The 20,006-nt window shown below is 44.4% G+C and overlaps 1 protein-coding gene across 1 annotated transcript; it reads right to left on the bottom strand.

The window, feature by feature from the left end:
- Window positions 1–495: 495 nt before the first annotated feature.
- Window positions 496–18,209, bottom strand: APMAP (adipocyte plasma membrane associated protein). The gene is made up of 9 exons (XM_058801635.1): window positions 18,075–18,209; window positions 15,062–15,178; window positions 14,453–14,568; window positions 13,104–13,196; window positions 9,606–9,722; window positions 8,935–9,109; window positions 7,431–7,565; window positions 6,882–7,074; window positions 496–5,902 (listed from the first exon to the last, which is right to left on the bottom strand). Exons 1-9 carry the CDS (start codon window positions 18,164–18,166, stop codon window positions 5,693–5,695), a joined length of 1,248 nt encoding a protein of 415 aa, XP_058657618.1. The 5' UTR covers window positions 18,167–18,209; the 3' UTR covers window positions 496–5,692.
- Window positions 18,210–20,006: the final 1,797 nt, after the last annotated feature.

Here is a 20,006-nt window from a genome sequence, read left to right as displayed (position 1 = left end):
GCTGTGGTAACAGAGCTTTCATCAGCAAAGAAAGGAGCAGAGCTAAAGTCCACTGAGCTCTTTGCATCACCCCAGAGCACTTCACTTAGGGAGGATTTGGGTAATTAAAGAGAAGGACACTGCTAGCACTGACCTAAAGAGCTGCAGCTAAACACCACTCCATCACAATGACATGCAGCAGTCAGAAAGCCAATGTCTCTGCCCTCTGCATCTTGCTTACACCAAGGTGAACAGTTCCCCAATTCACTCCAAAGAGTTCATACCCCTCCAGACCTTGCTGGGTCTCTGACATCTATTTCAGGTTACAATGGCAAGTCACTGATATTTTTAGTAAAGATTTAGGGCATGAGGTGAGAAGGAAAACTTGTTTCTGCCAGCTCTGTTGAAGAAAAAAAGGAACAATCCCAGCAGTGACATTAATGTGACCGTGTTCACAGGGGTCTCAGGATGAGGGAAGAGACAAGGATGTGACTCCATGTTTCAGAAGGCTTGATTTATTATTTTATGATATATATTACATTAAAACTATACTAAAAGAATAGAAGAGAAGGTTTCATCAGAAGGCCAGCTAAGAATATAATAGCAAAGAATGATAACAAAAGCTTCTGTCTCGGACAGAGAGTCCGAGCCAGCTGACTGTGATTGGCCATTAATTAGAAACAACTCTATGAGGCCAATCACAGATGCACCTGTTGCATCCCACAGCAGCAGATAATCAATGTTTACATTTTGTTCCTGAGGCCTCTCAGCTTCTCAGGAGGAAAAATCCTAAGGAAAAGATTTTTCATAAAAGTTGTCTGCGACACATTAAGAGCTCACGGGACAACCACAACCTGAGTTTTAGCAAAGCTTCAAAGCGGCCAGTGACCCTCAAACAGAGATCTCCATTTGCTCAAAAGCTCTGCTCTGCAAACATCTCCTCTCATGCTCCCACTTTTTAAATTGCACAGGAAACAAACTGCCTGCCACCAAAATATGAAGCATTGCTGGCTGACAGACTTCCCACTCTGCATTCTCCTGACAGCAGCAGCTCCACATGCAGGACCTGGGAGCTCTGTCTGTACCAGATGCACCCAGTTCCACAACCTGGCTGACTTCCAGAGCCCACTGACACCTGGGGCAGCTCCAAGGAACCAACACAGGGCTTAGCTGGCAGCAGGCAGATAAGGAGACACGAGAGCTGCTGACTGTGAGGAAAAAGCCTTCCACACACAGCTAACTACAACAACTTACTGCTACATTTTTCAGTCTCTGCCTCAAAAAAATCAGCATATGAGCAAAAATCAGCTGCCCCCTGTGCTCATGCTTTTGCAGCACTGTTCTTAAGCAGGCTGGATGAGAAGGCCCAAGTGTCAGCATCATCAGATCCATGTTGTGATCACTGAGCAGACAGAGCCAGAAGCTTAAGAGGTCATTATCTCACCTGCAAAGTTTTTACCGGCACAAAGCAGACACAAATTTAAAGGAATTTAAAGATTTATGCAAAGACTTTGCAATCACTTTCATCAGCTGTTCACACTGAGAAACCAACCTTTGCATAAAAGTGTCAGGGGCACACAGGTTATGTTCCAGCAGCTCTAGTACACAAGTTTGCTCCAGACAAGAAACAGGGCAGTGAACTGTGCAGTAACATTTTAAACACTTTCAGCAAAATCTTCTTGATACTTGTGCCCTGCAGAAACATCTATTCCATCAACAAAGTAAAACAAAGCACATTTTTTAAATGCACAGCTGTGGTGCACTCCAGCTCAGTTCCTCTCCTTGGACAGTTTTACTGCAGGGCTTTACATGAAATCAAAAATTTCTCCACCTTTCAGGAGACAGGGCAACATTCTCCCATATGCCATAGTCTGTCCCAAAAGAAACTTGGGTAAGACACAGGAAGCAGCCTCAGTTATGCAAAGAGGACTTCCTCCCTTTTTAGGGAACCACAGACCTTTCTTCTGCCACCAGAAGACAATCATGCTCTGAAAAGACCTTTGGATTAAATGCTCTTTTATCCAGTGAGACTTCTCATACAAGAGAAGAGCCAGCCTCAGAGCTGCAGAGGTGTCATGTTCCTGCACTCACATAATCAAAAAAGACTGGCTGGCTTTTTCCAAGCCTGGCTTGTTCCAGGTTTCTCCTTGCTCAAGGCAGGTGTGTCACCATCCATCTGCAATCAACACATCACCGACTCAGCCCCTGTGGAAGTGGAAAGAGCCTGTAAAACCAGTCCTCACAGGAGCATCAAGACTTCGTGCCAGTTTGTTTATTCCACAGGCATTTTAGAGCTGCTGCTTTACTCTTCCATTTGAAAACCAATCAAAAATTAGAGATTTCTTTTGGAAAAAAATTAGTTTCTAGAAAAATACTGTTCTTAAGCACCCCCTATGCTGAATAATGAGACCTGTGTGTCAGCCAACCTGGGTTTTACTGCAGATCCCCTCACTTCTGCATGCCATGGATGGATTATCAGGATCCAGCACAGCACCAGGAATGGCAGCCAGCTAAAATGAAGTGTTAAGGTTCCTATGAGAAATGGAACACCAACGGCCTGGTTAAGCAGCCTGTCACCATGAAAAGTTTGTTGCTAACATTGTGCCACCCACTACAGCTGGGACTTCACAGATTCAGAGAGATTTAATCTCTCAGACTGAATAAAGCCTGTCTGTCCAGGCTGCACAAACAGAATGAGCTTATGGGGTACAAGTCCAAAAAAATTTAACAGAGAACTGCACTTTGTCCAAAGGTTACTTGGTGAAATACTTGGGCAAATAAATCACTAGTGAGAACTGTGCACCAAGAGGCAAAGTTGTGCTTGCCCCAAGGGTGCCAAAGCATCAGCAAAAAAAACCCCAACAACAAAACAGCACAGCAGATTTGCTTTTCCAACCCCACCTTGAGATGCCATCAAGTTTAACTTTCATATCCCACCAGAAGAGGACCAACAGCTGCAAGGGCTGGCAGGGCAGTGCTAACAGCTGGTGCTGAAGCATCCCACCCTGCACTGGGTTTTCCCAAAAAGAGCAGCCCTGTCCTGCACAGGAACAAGTCAGCCTGATTCAGTCCTGCCACAGGGCTGCTGCAGCCTGGCAGGAACACAGAGCAGGGTGGCAGAGGCACTGACAGGGAACAGTCACTTTCATTTGCATAGCCCTCCATTAATAGAAGAGCAGAAGGCCATTGAAATCTGGCAACATTTTTAGCATCACCTTCCCCTCTTCTGGTGCTTTTCATTATATATTTATAGCACATCTCTTTCCTTTTCAAAGGTGAAGAAATGCAGCAATAGTGTAAATTTAGGTTGGATTGTCACCCAGTGGCAGAAAAGGAGAGAGCAGCAAAATCTTCAATTCCAAAGTATCAATGCACTGAATCACACAGCTGCTGAAGCAACCCCTTTAGTTCTTCAAGATGCAAAAGCTCTTATTTAAAATTATAGTGTGCTTTGGGTTAGGTGGGACCTCAAAGACCATCAGGGACACTTCCTGTGAGACTGGATTGCTCAGAACCCCCTCCAGCCTGGCCTTGAACACTTCCAAGTGTGGGGCATCCACAACTTCTCTGAAGAACATGTTCCAATCTCTCTGCTCTGTGATCCTGCTGGGCACAGAGGTGAGACTGACAGGCTGCAGTTCCCCAGGACTTCCTTGCTTCCCTTTTTTTTTAATGGGGGTTATTTTCCCCTTTTCTAGTTGGTGGACAATACAATGGACAGTGACTTCATCCACCAGCTCCCTCAGGACCTGCAGATGCATTCTAACAGGTCCTGTGCACCTTCATGTTCCTCAGATGACCTAAAATGTGATTTACAGTGGGTGATTCTTCAGTCTCCCAGTCCCTGCCTTTCCTTTCTGCACCTTGGGCAGTGTGGCTGGCCACATCCTGGTGGAGAATGGGGCAAAAAATTCACTGAGCACCTCAGCCATTGCCATGTCTCAGGTAATCAGGTCTCCCCTTTCCTTCCAGAGAGGGTCCTCATTCTTCCTACTGTTCCTTTTTATCACCCACACACCTGCAGAAGTTTTTTTTTTATTGTCCTTGATGTACCCTGGCCACATTTAATTCACTCAGAGTTTTATCTCCTCTAAACTCCTTTATCTTTACCTTTATCTCCTCTAACCTGATCCCTGGCTGCTGGGACAACCTCTCTGTATTCCTGCCAGGCTACAGCCCCTTCTTCCACCCTCCAAAGGCCTCCTTTTAGTGTCTGAGCTTGTCCAGGAGCTCCCTGTTCATCCACACAAGGCCTCCTGGCACTTCTGCCCAGCTTCCTCCCTATTGGGATGCATCACTCCTGAGTCTGGAGGAGGTGATCCTTGAATATCAGCCAGCTTTTCTTGGCTTCTTCTTCCCTCCAGGGCTTTATCCCATGGTATTCCACCAAGCACATCCCTGAAGGTGCCCATATGCCCTCCTGAATCCAGGGCAGCAATCCTCCCTGCCCTAAGGAAGTTGGACTCCAGCACCTCATGATCCCTGCAGCCAAGGCTGCCCTGGAGCTGCACATTCCCCCTCCTTGCTGGTGAGCACAAAGTCCACCACAGCACCCTCATCCCTGGATCCTCTACAAAACTGGAGTTCTTGTCTGGAATTCCTTTGTGCTACCAGCCATTCCAGCCACAAAATGAAACAGCACAGGCTTTCCTTTGCAAAGCTGGCAGCAAAGCATTCGCCGCATTTGCCAAGTAGAGTATCTGTTCATAGAGGAAGTCCCTGGACATGCATTCCAAAAACTGCCACTAAAGCCTTCCTCATCCACCAACAGTAGGTTTTACAGGTGCTATTTGAGTCCACATCCACCTTCAGACACCAATTTTCCCCAAAATCTTTACCAGTTCTTCATAAAAAGCATGTTGAAGAGGATTCCTGCAGCTAGCCCTCTTCTCCCTGGAATGGTCACATAGATAATGAACAGGAAACTTTCAGGACCTGGTAAAACATGGAAGAAATACTACAAACAACCCTTCTGAGACCCATTGGGACTAGTTCTTAATAACACAGAAAATGTAATTTTCATTCATCATCTGATCTCAATGCCATAAAGAAACACAGGAGTCCACAGGTAACGATCCAATTTGATTCTGCATGTTGATTAACAGGTAATTGCAATGTCTGATGTTACTTACACAGGTTGGGACTGAAGAAGCCCAGTGGCATAACTGGATTGCTAGGCATGTCCTGGATGTTGCTGCCTCTACCACAGCACCATGGTGGAACATTAGAACATGCACTGTAATCACTCCCGGACAGGAGGCACTAAAACAGAAATTAACACATGCAAGCCACCCTCTTCCACCCAAATCACACACAATTAAACTCCATCCATCACAATTCCTTCCAGAGTAAGAGGACACACAGTTGCATGAAAGGCGACATGATGGTGTCTGTTCAAGATGATTCCAAACAAGGCTGGGCACAGGAAAATCAGTGGATTTCCCTGGAGCAACGAAGAACTGAATGAAGATGCCTCCCCATAGTCCTCAGATGTGAACAGTAATACAGGCCAGCCCCAGAGCACGAGCAGTGAGCCAAGACAGAGGACAGGTACAGTATCTCTTCCTATGGCCACAGTGCTGCTGCACCGTAACAGACAGTCTGTCACTTTTTGTCACACTTTTTGTCACTTGGTCACACACTGCCTCAAGCTCATGCTCCCTCTGCACCTCTGGAGCAGCACAGGACAGTGGCACTCATCATGGGCAGGCAGTTAAAGGTGCTGGAGATCAAGTCTGCCAATGTAGGGAGAGCGGAAGGATCCCAGGTAGAGGTGCCCGTCGTGCTCGTGTGCCTCGCTGACATAAGCCACTGTCACCCCAGCAGGATCATGGAAGCTCCTTTTGTAGGATCCTGTCTCACTGAGTTCCACAACAAGGCTATACCTGGGCACAAACTTTGTCACAGTTTCCTGACTCAGCAACTGGAAGAAAAGAAAAAGAAAGAAAAATCAACAAAAGTTTCTGCTCTCCACAATCTGATCTCAGACATTTACACAGGCAAAGACCACTCCACGCTCCTCAGAAGCAGCAGCTAAGAACACAAGGACACATTTTGAGTGAACACTCTTACACAGGGTTAACACATCAATATCTGAAAAGCCAACTGGAGAAGAAACAAAAGGTTCAGCAGAAGCTCCCTCTGCTCCAGAGGCAGGCTGAAAGGCTGCCCACACAAGAGACAGCAGCTTGCTCTGGTGCAGCTGATGCCAGGCTTCCCTCAGCATCACTCAGAGCTCCTGCACTGCACCAGGAGAGACAGGGACAGCACAGACCGTGTTCAGCTGGAATGAAATCCTAAGCACTGCTTGCTCTTTTTTATTTTTTTGAGGACAGAAGTGTTTTCAACTCTTTGCATTGTTTAAAAAGCACCATGCTGTTTCTTTAGCCCTTAAAAAAACCACATTATCCTTGCTCATCCTAAAGCAGGGTGACACAAAAACAGGCATAAGTGAACCAGAACAAAATGTCACCTAACACCATCCACAAGGTGCACACTGTCTCCTAGGGTGCTTAGGGCAGGCATGGGAACAGCTCACACTTCCCAAATGCTCTTCAGACACCTGGCAATAAGCAGTTTAGGCACTTCAGGTGAAGTCTCCACATATCCAAAGGAAGATCCTGTCTTGCTGCATGGTTAGACATAGTCTCTTTTTCATTCCTAAGATCAAGATGGAAGGCAACTTAAGAGATGTGTACCTGCTACTCAAAGAAGCAAATGTTAAATTTTACTACCTATTAATATATAAAGGTTGTTCTACCAGGGGGAAGCAACAACAGTTTTAACCACAGCACCTAATGTTTTTTAAATCTTCCTGTGAAGAGGAAGAAACAAATATTTATCACTTCCATTCCTCTACTAAAGGTGATATTAAAAAAAAATCTTTTTAATATTTTTTTTACCTTAAATATCATCCTTTTAATCCATGTTTTTTCAGATAAGAAGTCCAACCAAGAAAAGCCAGGATTGGGTCTCACAGCTGCCATAGCTACCCAATATCCTCCAGAGCTGCTTAACCTGATATTGTCTGGAAGACCAGGCATATTCTCAACAAACATATCTGCTCCACCTTTCATCAGCCCAGACACATAATACCTGAAAAGTATAGATGAGAGATCAGAATATCTTAACTCAACCAGTTTAAATAATAAATGAGAGTCCCAATATTTAAAAAATAATTTTTCCCATTATTTTGGTAGAGGGAAATACAGCACTGCCACACACTTCTCCCCAGGAAAAAAGTCAGCTTACTCCACTGTGTTTAGGGAGCCCATGATGGAAAGATTATGCAACCCAGATGTTTAAAGTGAAATAAAAAAATTAAGTATTAAGGAAGGTCACCATCTTTGTCATTTTTAACCAGGCATAACTTAAGTGTAGGGTTTGTCATTCCATTCATTTATTTAAACAATCTCTACACAGATTAGTAATAATTCCAAAGTCATACTCACCTTCTGATTCTAGCCATGGTTGTCTCCTGCACCAGGACAAAGTCTTCTGCAGGAGAGAGCTGCACACCATTGGGAAACCTCAGCCCCACCATTAACACTTTCACTTCTTTTGTCACTGTGTCATATTCAAGGAGGCTGAAAAAAAACCATTTTTGAGTGAAGATGAATATTTATGCATCTGTGTTTCATTTTCAGGCATTCCATCTTTTTTCACATGCACCACACTTAAGTTAAGAAGGCAGAACAGCCAGGAAATAACAAAGCAGCATTCATGAAGGATTTGTGCTGAATGCAATGCTAACACCTTTTTAAAACAAAGCTCCATGCCAGTCCTCTTGAAGAAAAAAGGGCAATCTAATTTATTTTGCTGCAGGTCTCCTTAGCAACACCCACACAATTCCCTCACCCTCCCCTGTTCTGTGCAGTGTTTGCAAAGGTGAGTTTATAAAGGGAAAAAATGTGAAGATCAAGGAAGTGGTGAATTGCACTCCTACAGCTGAGCTGACAGCAAGTGAAATGCCTTGGTGTCCTAGGGTGATGTTATGATGCTTGTATCCCCATTTGTATGTTCTATTTATGCTGGATATTATGTTCTGTGCTGTGACAGTGTTTACAGGGGGTCCTGGATGAGGGAAGAGATGAGGATCTGACTCCATGTTTCAGAAGGCTGATTTATTATTTTATGATATATATTACATTAAAACTATACTAAAAGAATAGAGGAAAGGATTTCATCAGAAGGCCCGCTAAGAATAGAAAAAGAAGGAAACAAAAACTTGTGTCTTGGACAGAGAGTCTGAGACAGCTGGGCTGTGATTTGCCATTAATTAGAAACAACCACATGATACCAATCACAGATGCACCTGTTGCATTCCACAGCAGCAGATAATCATTGTTTACATTTTGTTCCTGAGGCCTCTCAGGAGAAAAAATCCTAAGGAAAAGATTTTTCAGAAAATGTGATGGCTACACTGTGCCTTCAAGACTGGCTCTGAAGAGTGAATGTTTAGTTTTGGTTTTGTTATCAGCCACGCCCCCACAGCTGGCAGAACACAGAGATGGGGCAGCACATAGTGCTGCTTCTGCTTTTTGCTTCTGCTCATTAGTTAGTTTAGCTAAGCAGTCCAAATTTTTCCCTGGACTGTTTTTCCTTTCCTTTCCTACTCAAACCTGCTCTGGACTAGGACCTGGAAACACTGAGAGTTTGCACCCTGTGGTGCAGCTACCCCAGCACCTGAGGGACTGATAATAGAGTGACCACCCCTAAGAGAGGCTTTCTGAATTTGTCATCTTTTTCAGAGTGGTGCCATCTGGTACTGTTCATTTTGTGTGCTGGGGGGTGCTGTGCCTGTTAAACAAACAGGTTCTTTCCAGTTTTCTCTGAGGAATCCTTCCTGAACTGGTTGGAGGGAGGGGCTGTGTGGGTTTGCTTTCTGGAGGGGACCCCCTTTGGAGGTTTTCTCCCAAATTTGCCCTAAAGCAGGACAGGGAAGGAGATACTTGCCGCCCATCATCTGTGCCCTCCATAAGCAGGAACAAGTAGTCTCGTCTTTGCCATTTACTGCTGGAGTCAGTGAAGTAGATCTTCCTCCCATCCCTGGTCACTGTAAGATCGTTTACAAATGACAACTTCTGGCCCTCTATGGGTGTTTTGGTTGACACAAGCATCTTTGTTTCACCTGGATACAAAAAGAAGGAAAAAAAAGACCCACAATGTAGCCACACCAAAATGCATCTCTCTTTACTTTGTGGAGATTTGGGTTACAGGGAAGTGAAGAGCTTCTCACTACCACAGTGAGATCAAGGCAGAAACAAAAGTACAGCAAACACAGCAAAAGGTTTTCTGTATCAATCTTTTTCTTTTCCTTTTATGAAAGCCAAAACAGCTACAACAGAGCTCTATTCATGGATCCTAGGATACCAATTTTAACAACAAAAACCATGTAACACCAGAAGATAAGTCACTGGTAGCCCTGATGCAGACAGAGACACAGAGAGGAAGTGATTGCTACAGGGAAATAAATATCAAGTTCTTGCATGACTCATTTCATCCAGACAGCTTCAAATCACTTCACAAAAAAAGACAGGCATTGTTTTGCCTGCAGCATCTGGCAAAACTGCAAATGAAGCCCAGATCTGTCAGTGGAAGAAAACTTTGGAGCAGAGAAGTCATACCTGTGTCAGGATCAACTTCATAGAGTCCATAATAAGCATCTGCCACAAACAGGGTGTGATTTGGCCCCACTCTCATGCCAAGTGGTCTTCCACACGTTGTCTCATCCCCACGGCCTCCTAAGGAAACAATTTTAAAATGGTTTTCCAAACAGAAATAAATACAAGGCATTCAGGGTACCTACGCAGGTGTGTTGGGTCTGGCTGGGATGAAAATCCCTCCCAATGCTGTGCTTTGCACAGGCAGCTAAAAAGGTGTTTTGGCACTGCTGAGCAGGGCTGGCACAGCATCAATGCTCCCTCCAGCAGGCTGGGGGTGGGCAAGGTCCTGGGAGGGGACACAGCCAGGACAGCTGGCCCAAAGTGACCACAGGGACATTCAATGCCACATATGAAAGCTCAGAAAAAGGAGGAGGAATTATTATTTACATTTGCCTTCCTAAACAAACTCCACATGTGCTGCAGTCCTTCTTCCTGAGAAGCAGTCAGGCATCACTGGCTGATGGAAAATACAGAATAAAATATAAATAAAATAATAAATAAAATATTTGAGGTTTGGTTTGTTTGTTTTTTTTTTCCTCTTGCTTGCACATGTGACCTTTGAGTCAAACTGTGGCTTAGAAAAATTCTATGGCATACATATGGTACATACATTCATTTAAAAATTATTCCTACTTTACTAGGTGGGAGTGAAGCAGATATCCCCATGCCATGTTTTCACCAGTCTGGAGATAATAATAGAATCTGTCAGGCTAGTAACTAACAGCTCCCCAAGTTGGAGTAGAATCAAAATTTTGGATTTAAAAAATGCTTTTTCTCCAAAAGAATCAGTTTTATGCAGGTTTGTGGATGTGTGTGCTCTGTTTTTAGAATTAAATAAATTTTAAATTTAAAAACCCTTTGTTTTTCTGAAAAGGTCCAACATTGGCATGAACAGCTAGTTTCTCAAGACAAAGACACTGAAGACTTCTATATGAGAAGGAAGGGGAATTCTGCAAACCTGAAGAATTTAGATAAATTCAAGGAGATATTTGAGTCCTGAAGAGCTAAGAACTTCAGAACTGAAAACCTCAGCAAGAGAAATTTTGCAGATGGCTACAGCCTTTCCACTTCCAAATTCAAGGAGCACAGAAGTTCAGGACTTTGGCCCCAAAGAACCAGGGCAGCACATCCTTCCCACCCCTCCCACGCTGCTCAAGTCCAATGGAAATAAGCAGGAGAAAGGTGATTCTTCACACCCACCCCCACCCACATTCATGCCTAAATCCAGTTTCCCATCAGCTGTCCGACCAAAGCTGTTCTACTTATCAGGCAGCCCAGAGAGTGCTGCCAAGTCAGCCCAGAGTCTGATCACGTGAGAGTCTAACCATGTCTAATCATCCACAGAAAATTACAGAGAATAAATGATGGACGTGTCAATGAGAGCTAACAGGGACAGCAACAATTCCTGACCTTCATTGCTAACTGGCAATCAGCACAGGCCTGCAGGACCTCAGGTGAGTTTCTGTGTCATTGCCACAAACAAAACTCCCATCAGTCCCAGACAAACACCTCAGGTGAGTTTCTGTATCACTGCCACAAACAAAACTCCCATCAGTCCCAAACAAACACCTCAGGTGAGTTTCTGTATCATTGCCACAAACCCCCATCAGTCCCAGACAAACACCTCAGGTGAGTTTCTGTATCACTGCCACAAACAAAACTCCCATCAGTCCCAAACAAACACCTCAGGTGAGTTTCTGTATCATTGCCACAAACAAAACCCCCATCAGTCCCAACAAACACCAGCCAGGCTTCTCAGGCTGCCCAGGCACTGCTGAGATTGACATTAAGCTCTCCACAGAGATGGTTTTGTAATAAATAAGCTGCCACCAGTTTTCCTCACTCAGTTCCAGAAATCCCATTAAATGAAGCAAATAATTTGTTCAGGAAGAGGTGCAGAATTCCACAACAAATAACTGCAATTTAGCAGTGAGAAAACAAAAATACCATGGCCAATGCAGGATCTCTAAGTGCAGCAACAACTCCCACTGTGCTTACAAACACAGGAAGGGAAAGAGCCACAACAAAATGCAAGGCAAAATTCCATAGATAGGGAAGATTATATTCAGAAATCTCTAAGTAAGTTGCTGTCCTTCTGTCCTGGGTAACCCAAAAAAGGTGTATTGTATTCCATATCTTCCCTACACCAAGATGACTGCAGTCCCTTTGGAAGCCAGGAGCTGGAAGAAGAGAGCTGGGTGACCTGGGGTCCCTGTAAAAGAGAAGGAACAGGCACACAGAGCTCCTCTGTCCTCCCCAGGGCTTGGGAGCAGAGGCTGCAGCTTTTTTTGGCCAGGCTGCCAAGAAAGCTGTCTGGGGCAGGTTCTCTGAGTCAGGCAGTGCAAGGCAGGTTTGTTTATCTCCAGGCTTTGGAGGATTCTGGAACATCCTTCTGGCTGCTCAGTTTCTGGGCCATGGAGGAGGATTCCTTCAGATCTTTTTTTGCTGCTGCCACCTAGGACAGCTCCACCAGCACCATCCCCTCTCTCCAGGAGTCCCAGCCACTGACCCAGTTCCAGCTGCCACTGTCAGGAGAGTTTCTCTCAGGTGGTGTGGAGCAGATGGATCAGCAGCATTTGACCGGTTTTGGAGAGGATTCTTCTGTTTTGTCCTTGTTCCCTGGTGACTGTTGTTTGAGGGATGAGGGGGTTCTGTCTGTGATCATGGAGGCTTGGTTGCTGTGTTTATTTTTCTTTGTTAGCAAGATTTCAGCATGTTTGTATCTAGTGGTTATTACTGTTATCTTGGTTGTTGCTGTTTTATTTTTAGTGAACTGCTATTTTTTTCACTTACATCTCCTCACATTCATCTCTCCTTATTGGTGAAAAAGAAAAGGTTAAAAATACAAGGAGAGATAACTCATTGTGGAGTGTCCTGTCTGTATAATTGTTTTAAGCCAAGACACTTTCCCACTCACAAATTAGCTTGAGTTCACTCACTCACACTTGTTTAGAAGTCCTCAGTTTTTATGAGGTGGCCCCTCAGCTCAGAATCTTGGTGACTTCAGCTTTCATAAATATTAGACCAGGTTGCTGCCCATGTTTTTTTTTCTTAAGACAGATGCTTTTTCTGGATGGACTAACAGGAAAAGGAGTGTTATTTGTGATGCACTTCACTCTTGTCCTCCTCCCAGTGTTAAGATGCAGGATCTTCCACCAGCACATCATCCACAGTGGAGACCTGGTAGTCATGACACAAAACCTCCTTGCATTCCTAAATTTTACAGCTGGAAACTGTGTGCTTTGCTATTAAAACCACCCATTTCCATTCTTTAGGCCCTCTGTTCTACCCTTCCTTCCAATGTTCCAGTATTTTCACTCATACTTCACAAATAAAATACATTAATATTTCTGCAGAACAAGATGTGCACCTGCAATCCAGACTGAACACAGCTTAACCAACACATGCCCTGGACCCAGACATTTTCAAACACATTGTGCTCAGGAGCTGTCAACTCACCACAAGGACCATGGCCAATTCTGGCTATTGTTTGTATTTCCCCATCTTCAATTTTGATTATCTTCCCATCAGCTGTCCCAGTAAACAGAACATCTGCAAAAACAACTTGTGTGATTAAGCTGATCACAAAACAATACTGGCAAGCATCCTTCTACTAGCATGAAGTAGGGAATATGGAGAACTCAACTCATTTATTCACAGAAAACTTATTCCCAGTCAGGTTGATTATTTCACTCATAGGTCAGTTGTCCATTGCAGGAAGGTTTCCATAAAGAGTTTCCAACAAGACTGATGAAATCAGGCAATATAAAAAATCAATAGCTTCAGGTAATCCCTTTAGCACACTGTTAGCAGATACAGGTAAAGAAGTGTAATCTGAGGAAAGAATTTACAGTAGCTTCTTACTGTGTAATGTAATTTCTTACAAATATTTTACTAATAAATTAGAAGATAAAGCAGAAGGGTAATAAATTATATGGCACCTACTGAGCACCTCTTGCACCAAAGGATCTTTCAGTAGGGGTTAAGAGTATTTCCAAGTATTACCCCTCCTTCAGGAGTCAAAAGAAACAACTCCTGCACAATGCTGGGCTCCCACTAAGAGGATGTCATGGCATTAGAAGGACAGGGAACTCATTAAGAAATTGCTCAGAGGTGGCATGGGTTTGTGACTTGAGAAGAACCCACCTACCACAAGAGAAAAGTGGCACCTATGTTGGTTAGATTTCTTGCAAGAAGAATCTAAGCTTTTAGAGTTATTAATATAGAACATAAGGGAGTTATGAATATGGGATATGATATTGTGCAATAGAATTAAAATGTAAATAAGCTATTTATCAATTTGAGATTTGTTTCCTGTCATAAAAGCAAAGACCAACACCACAAAATTCAGCTCACTCAGCAGCAACGAGCTTTAAAAGAACAGGTAGTAGTTTCTAAATATTAATTCCCAGTTAGTTTTTCATTTCCCAAATGAAAAATGGGACCACTTCCTCCAAATGTAAGTAGCCCCTGACTACACTACTGATGGTCTCAGTCCTGGAAGACAGGGATTTTTAATGTGACAACAAGATTTACTTCAAACTTATGAGAGAGGAGAAAACCTAAACATATACATAGGAGAGGTTACATACAGAGAAAAGTAGAGAACCAAGCCCAACAAATCCTAGAGAAAGAGGAGAAAAACTAAACACAGCATAGAGAACCTAGGTTTTTCTGCATAACACAATAACTTTTAGAAAACCTGCACATTGAAATTAACTTCCAGCGTTTGTTATCTAAGTGGGCTGCTGCTGAACAAATGGAACAATGTTTAAAGAGCCTTCTTTAGAAGCTTTGTCAGTGCTTACCCCCAATATTGACAATGGACTCTGGTCCAACCAGCTGGTTCTCCCACAGCCGCTCAGCTTTCCGTAACTTGGTGTTGGGCTCTAAAACACCCGTCAGGAGGGGAGGCTCCTTCAAGCTGCAAAACAGGAGGAGCATGTGATCCTTTGCACAAAATGCAAACATTCTTGAGCAACATATTTGATATTTTTTCCCCCAGTTTGCCAACTCCTGCACACCTGACTTATCTTTACATAAAGCATAGTTCAAAAGTGTTGCAGTAGCTTGAGCCCTTGGCCCTCAGTGAAAATGCAGTTCTTGTCTCACAGAAGGCAAGAGTGCACCTGTGTAATCACAAGCTGCACTGACAGCTTGGGTAGCAGACAATAATTTTCTAGGTTAATGATTAAAGAAAGTAATTCAGCTCCTTCCACGATCAGCAGGGACACACAACTGCACATTTCTGGCTCAGAAACAGACTGGGTGTGGATAACACTGCAATCACTCCCCAGTTTCTCAATCCAGACAGAACCACTTGGCACTGGGAACTCTTGTTTGCTGAAACAACAGCAGAGCATACAGGAGAAGTTAGGCTTGCAGAACATTTGCTTCAAAACAAAACAACCTTTTACCTTATGGGCTGAGGGTCTATAGGACAATCCAGGAGAACAGTCACTCCAAGCAGGGGCACAGCCACGGACACAGCCAAAGTCAGGAAGGTGACACGGAACACCTTGCTGCTGTAAGTACTGCCAAAACCAAACAAGAAATAGCATTAATATCATTTTCAGATACAACAGTCCTTAAAATATCTGTAGCAGCCTCTTTTCTTCAGAAAAGGAAACAGTAACACTTTTGCACAACCACTATCCTCACCTTCAAGGTCCATTTGGAACATACTAGGATAAAAAGGCCTCAGGATACTGGCATAAAAGGCTGAACATTTTTATGGGAAAGCTTCATTCATGCTACAAGTTACAGCTGACTAAAATAAAAACAAACAAACAAGCCAAAACAAAACAAACCACCGGAGAAACAGGATATTTTGGTTGTGGTTTGGTTGGTGCCTTTTGAACTTGATCTTTAGTTTTGGTAATGGTTTTGAATAAAAGCTTCCACTAAAACAACAAACACAGAAGAAGCTAAATGAATGGCTGCTTAACTTAGTGAGCACTGGTTTGAAACTCAAACCCCAGAACACAAAAGCAATCAATTATTTTTTCTTTACCCATTGAAACACACAATAAAATAAGAAAAAATTTCTTCCACGGGAGAAAAATTTTTGCTCCGCAAAAATTTTGCACCGCATTTTGCTCTCTACAAGTTTTAGAGGAATCAATCAGGCATTTACAGAGAAAAGCAGAGAGCCAAGCCCAACAAATCCCAGCCTTGAACTGGGAAAGCAGCACATCTAATTTTAGCTGTTCTGAACCATTCACTGGCCCAGGCAGCCAGGCTGCTGACAGGATCAGTCCAATAAAGACAAACAGTGCCTGGTGGTGCTGCACTAATACCTGGACCTCTTCCCACTGTTTTGTCCTTCATTAGTCAATCCAGACAGCAGGGAATATGAACCACTGCCCAGAGCACAAATATCCCAGCTGGGCACCTACACACATGCACTTGTACTGATATCAGCACCAAGGTAACCTTTGGGATTATCAGTGAGAACAGCAAGGACAGAACCAGGCACCAGGATTTAGGCAGGATTTAAGCACTTCCAGCTTTAACAGGAGATGTCTTGAGGAAGCAAAAACCTCCCAGTCTGTGTCTCCTTGGATCTGGAATCAAGAGCAGGGTGTATGGATAAAAGCCAATCCCCAAATTTACAAAAAAATTTCAGCCTGGTCTGTCCACTGTCCTTCAAGAGATGAAAGCTCAACAATGTAAGATTAAAATACTGTCAGCACCTCTATGATAGCTGAGAACAGCTCACAAAAAAGGAGCTGGGAATGAATAGGAACAGAATGGGAACTCATCTGCCAGAGCCAACCTAATTAAAGCTCCTAAAAACTTAAGTAAGGACCATATCTCTGATCCTGAAGCAAACTTGCAAGGAACTGACAATAAAGGAAAAAAGGCAGGAAGAATAAGGTGACAAGCAAACTCTCACTTCAAGCCTGCAAACTGCAAGACCTAGTTTAGATACTGCTGAAACCACAAGAATTTAAATAAAACACAAAAGCTTTACAAAAAAATAAACTAAAAAGTAATCTACCCAGAATCCTTTTTAGTCTGCACAATATTGAATAGTGACAAGTGTCAGTCACTGGAGAGAATCACTGAGGTAAAGGTCCACTAACAGTGAAAGAGAAAACCTTAGTCAATTGTGTCCCTACGATTAATTAACATGGCCTGCAGCCAAAAATCTCAATAAAGCAACTTACCAGGACTCCAGCTATAATTACAGCAATTCAGTTGTTACTACAACTAAAAAGCCAAGACATTAAACCAGCTCTTGAAGACAAGAGCCGTCCTCAAGAGTTTCTGCCATGGCCAGAAAAAGGCCAGGCCCAGGAATTTCCTCCACTATTTTTATACAGAGCACCCCAGTGAATACTCTGGGTCAGTGACAGAGCCCTAGAAATTCAATTGCTTTGAACACCAAGAGAGGCTGAAGGCAGGAGGAGCAGCCTCTCGAGCTCGGAGATGCTGATGCTCTCCTCCAAAAACAGGGACGGGGTGCAAGCCATGATCCTTTCATTCTCATGACCCCGAAGGGCAGAGGTAAGAATCTGCAGAGTACTCAAATCAGAAGAGCTATAATAGATGGTGAACAAAAGCATTACAAGTCATCGGCTACCTTATGCAATGAAAGGCAAAGCAAACACTACCACTCCCTCATTACAGCTACCGCCTTTAGTCACAATGAAGTGATTTTGTAAAATTCCTAAACAGAATCCTTTTTTAACTTAGCCACAAACTGACTGTTTATTAGGCCAGACAAGTGCAGATCAGCCGAAAACCCGCAGATCGCTCTTTAAACTATTACCAAAACATAAACAGCCTAAACCACAATTACACAGGACTCAATCACACCCAAAATAAACCTGCACCAGCCACACTGGGATAACTATTATTGCTTGCCTGGCAAAAGATAAACAGGAGAGGGGAAGAGAGGAGAAGAGAAGGGAAGAGAAGGGAAGAGAAGGGAAGAGAAGGGAAGAGAAGGGAAGAGAAGGGAAGAGAAGGGAAGAGAAGGGAAGAGAACGGAACACAGGGGAACACAGGGGAACACAGGGGAACACAGGGGAAGGCAAAATCCATTTTTTTGTGGTTGAAAGCCGTTCCTGCAGGTCGGCAGAACACGTGAGGCTCTGTCCCAGCCCCTCCTCACCGTCAGCCCCTCCAGGAGGAGCAGAGCTCCGGGCCCGCACCCGCGGGTGCCCAGCACCAGCCAAGCCGGCAAACCGTGGCCCCGCTCCGCAGCGGCCCGGTGCCCCCAGTGCCCCCAGTGCCCAGCCCCGGGGCACCCCCCGGCCCTGCCAGCCCCTTCCCCGGCACTCCGAGCCCTGCTCGCCGCTCCCCGGGCCCGGCCGCGCCATGCGGGCGCTGTGTGCGCCCTCCCGGGCAGCGCTCCGGGGCCGGGCCCAGCCTGGGCCCTGCAGCCGCAGCGTCACGGCGGCCGCCCCGCCCGGGCCCCACCTGCCCTCCTTGGCCTCCTGCGCCGGGCTGTCCTCGGTGATGACCTGCGGGCGGAGCGGCCGCCGCTGCCGCAGCCCCTCCGCCTCATTCATCCCGACCCCGGGCCCGATCCCGCGGCCGCCGCGCACCGGAACCGCGGCCCCGCCCCTCAATCCAGGCCCCGCCCCATCACTCAGACCACGCCCTTCACCCTGGACCACGCCCATCGCTCCAGGCCACGCCCTTCGCCCTGGCCACGCCCCACTCACGCCCCGCGGTCATTCCCACAGCGATTTCCAGCCCTTGGGATGGCAGAAAAGCTTCCCAGAAACCCCTTGACTGTGATGGATTGTCTGTGATGGATTCTGGCATGTGTCAGCAATTATTTCCTTCCGTAGGAAAGTTTTGGGATTTTTGTCATTTGGGTACGCTGCCATACACAGGGTGGCTCTGGCTCATTCGCTGGGTCTCAATTACAGGCTTTTTTGGGGTTTTGATGGATATCTCAGGTTTTTAAACAGATTTCACTGGCAGAACAGTGTTTCCTGCCACCTTTTGCTTTATAACCACAAGAAAGGCACGACCAGATTTCCTCTCTAATATGAAAACATCTCCAACAAAAATAATATGATTTTCTGATTAACTAAACTTTTACTGACTCTCACCATAGTCAAGTTACTTGAGTTTCCTTTTCCTGCTTGAAGCCAAGGTTCAGCTTCAGACTAAAGCACCTCTGAGTGCTGTGATTGACAGCATTCAGGGCAACCTCCTCCTGCAAGGAGCCACCAATGTCCAACACCCTGCCAGTCCAACAGCAGGGAGGCGGGAATGTCTACATGGGAATGTGCTCAGTCAGTTTTTGAAAGCAACTGTTTGTGAAAAACACCAATCATTTGCTTTTAAAATTTTAAAAGTTTAATAGTAATAAAATGGTTATAAAAATAGCAATATAATTAGAGTAATAATAATTTGGACAATTTGGATTAGGACAATATGAGACAATAGAAACAAAGAGTTACAGACAGTCTGGGTACCTCTTTCTGGGCAAAATAATCCTGAAAAAGGACCCACGTTAACAGAGGATTAACCCTTAAAAGCAGCAGCCTGTTGCATATTCATACACCTCATCCATGATGCATAAATTCCATTCAAACACAGGATTCTGTCTGGGCAGTGTCAGCTTCTTCCTCCTAACGGTGTCTTCAGAGCTGAGCGAGGGCAGGAAGAAGTTAATTTCTCCTGATAATGGAGCAATAAATTCTCTTTCTCTGAAAGATTTAGGTGTCCTGTGTCTGCCATCTCATGATGAGTCCTTTCTTTAGAAAAAAAGTATCCTACACAGCATAGTTTCTTTTTTAACATTATGCTATAACCTAAAACTATATTTAACACACTACCTGAGAAAATTAATACAGCATAACTTTCTAACACAACACATATAATATTCATTTCAAAATTTGCAAAAAGCCAATCCTAAAATACGCATCTTTCACATGTTGAACTGCCTGCACATCTTCAGGTGGGAAAAGCAAACTCCAATGCGGGAAGAGCTGCTCTTCCAGCTCCCCCGGCCCTGGTCAGTGTTGGAGTCAGGATTCCAGTCCGCAGCAGTTTGCAGGTGGTGTTTGACAATGCACTGAGGTGGGGGCACAATTTCACTCCTCACGCTGTGCACTGGGAGGTGCTATTGCTGCTCTGGTTTTGTGTGTTCTAGTTTTTCCTGTTGCTGCACAAGGTTGTTGAAATGTCATTCAGAGCCCTTGCCTTTCAGTAACAGGTCTTGACAAATGATAACTTCAGCTTATTTACATGCTGAACTTTATGTGAATTTGATTTTGAAATAGTTCCTTTTAATACAAACAAGCCTAAGAACTAAAACTAAAATTTTGCCTAAAATTAAATAGTGTGCTTTTTTCCCCAATTCATGGTGGTGTCTGATAAAAAATTGCATTG

This window comes from Ammospiza caudacuta, chromosome 3, assembly GCF_027887145.1.
Source record: "Ammospiza caudacuta isolate bAmmCau1 chromosome 3, bAmmCau1.pri, whole genome shotgun sequence".
Lineage (NCBI taxonomy): Eukaryota > Metazoa > Chordata > Aves > Passeriformes > Passerellidae > Ammospiza > Ammospiza caudacuta.
The sequence above is the reverse complement of the archived record's forward strand: the minus strand, read 5'-3'. Positions and strand labels throughout refer to the sequence as shown.

What these genes read in the sequence shown, in the direction of transcription:
- APMAP (XM_058801635.1), bottom strand. Translation starts at nt 18,166, where the DNA reads ATGAATGAGGCGGAGGGGCTGCGGCAGCGGCGGCCGCTCCGCCCGCAG. An exon ending in TGAAGTTGATCCTGACACAG is followed by an intron (nt 9,110 to 9,605) that starts GTATGACTTCTC and finishes TTTTGTATCCAG; the next exon opens with GTGAAACAAAGATGCTTGTG. An exon ending in ACCATGGCTAGAATCAGAAG is followed by an intron (nt 7,075 to 7,430) that starts GTGAGTATGACT and finishes TATACTTTTCAG; the next exon opens with GTATTATGTGTCTGGGCTGA.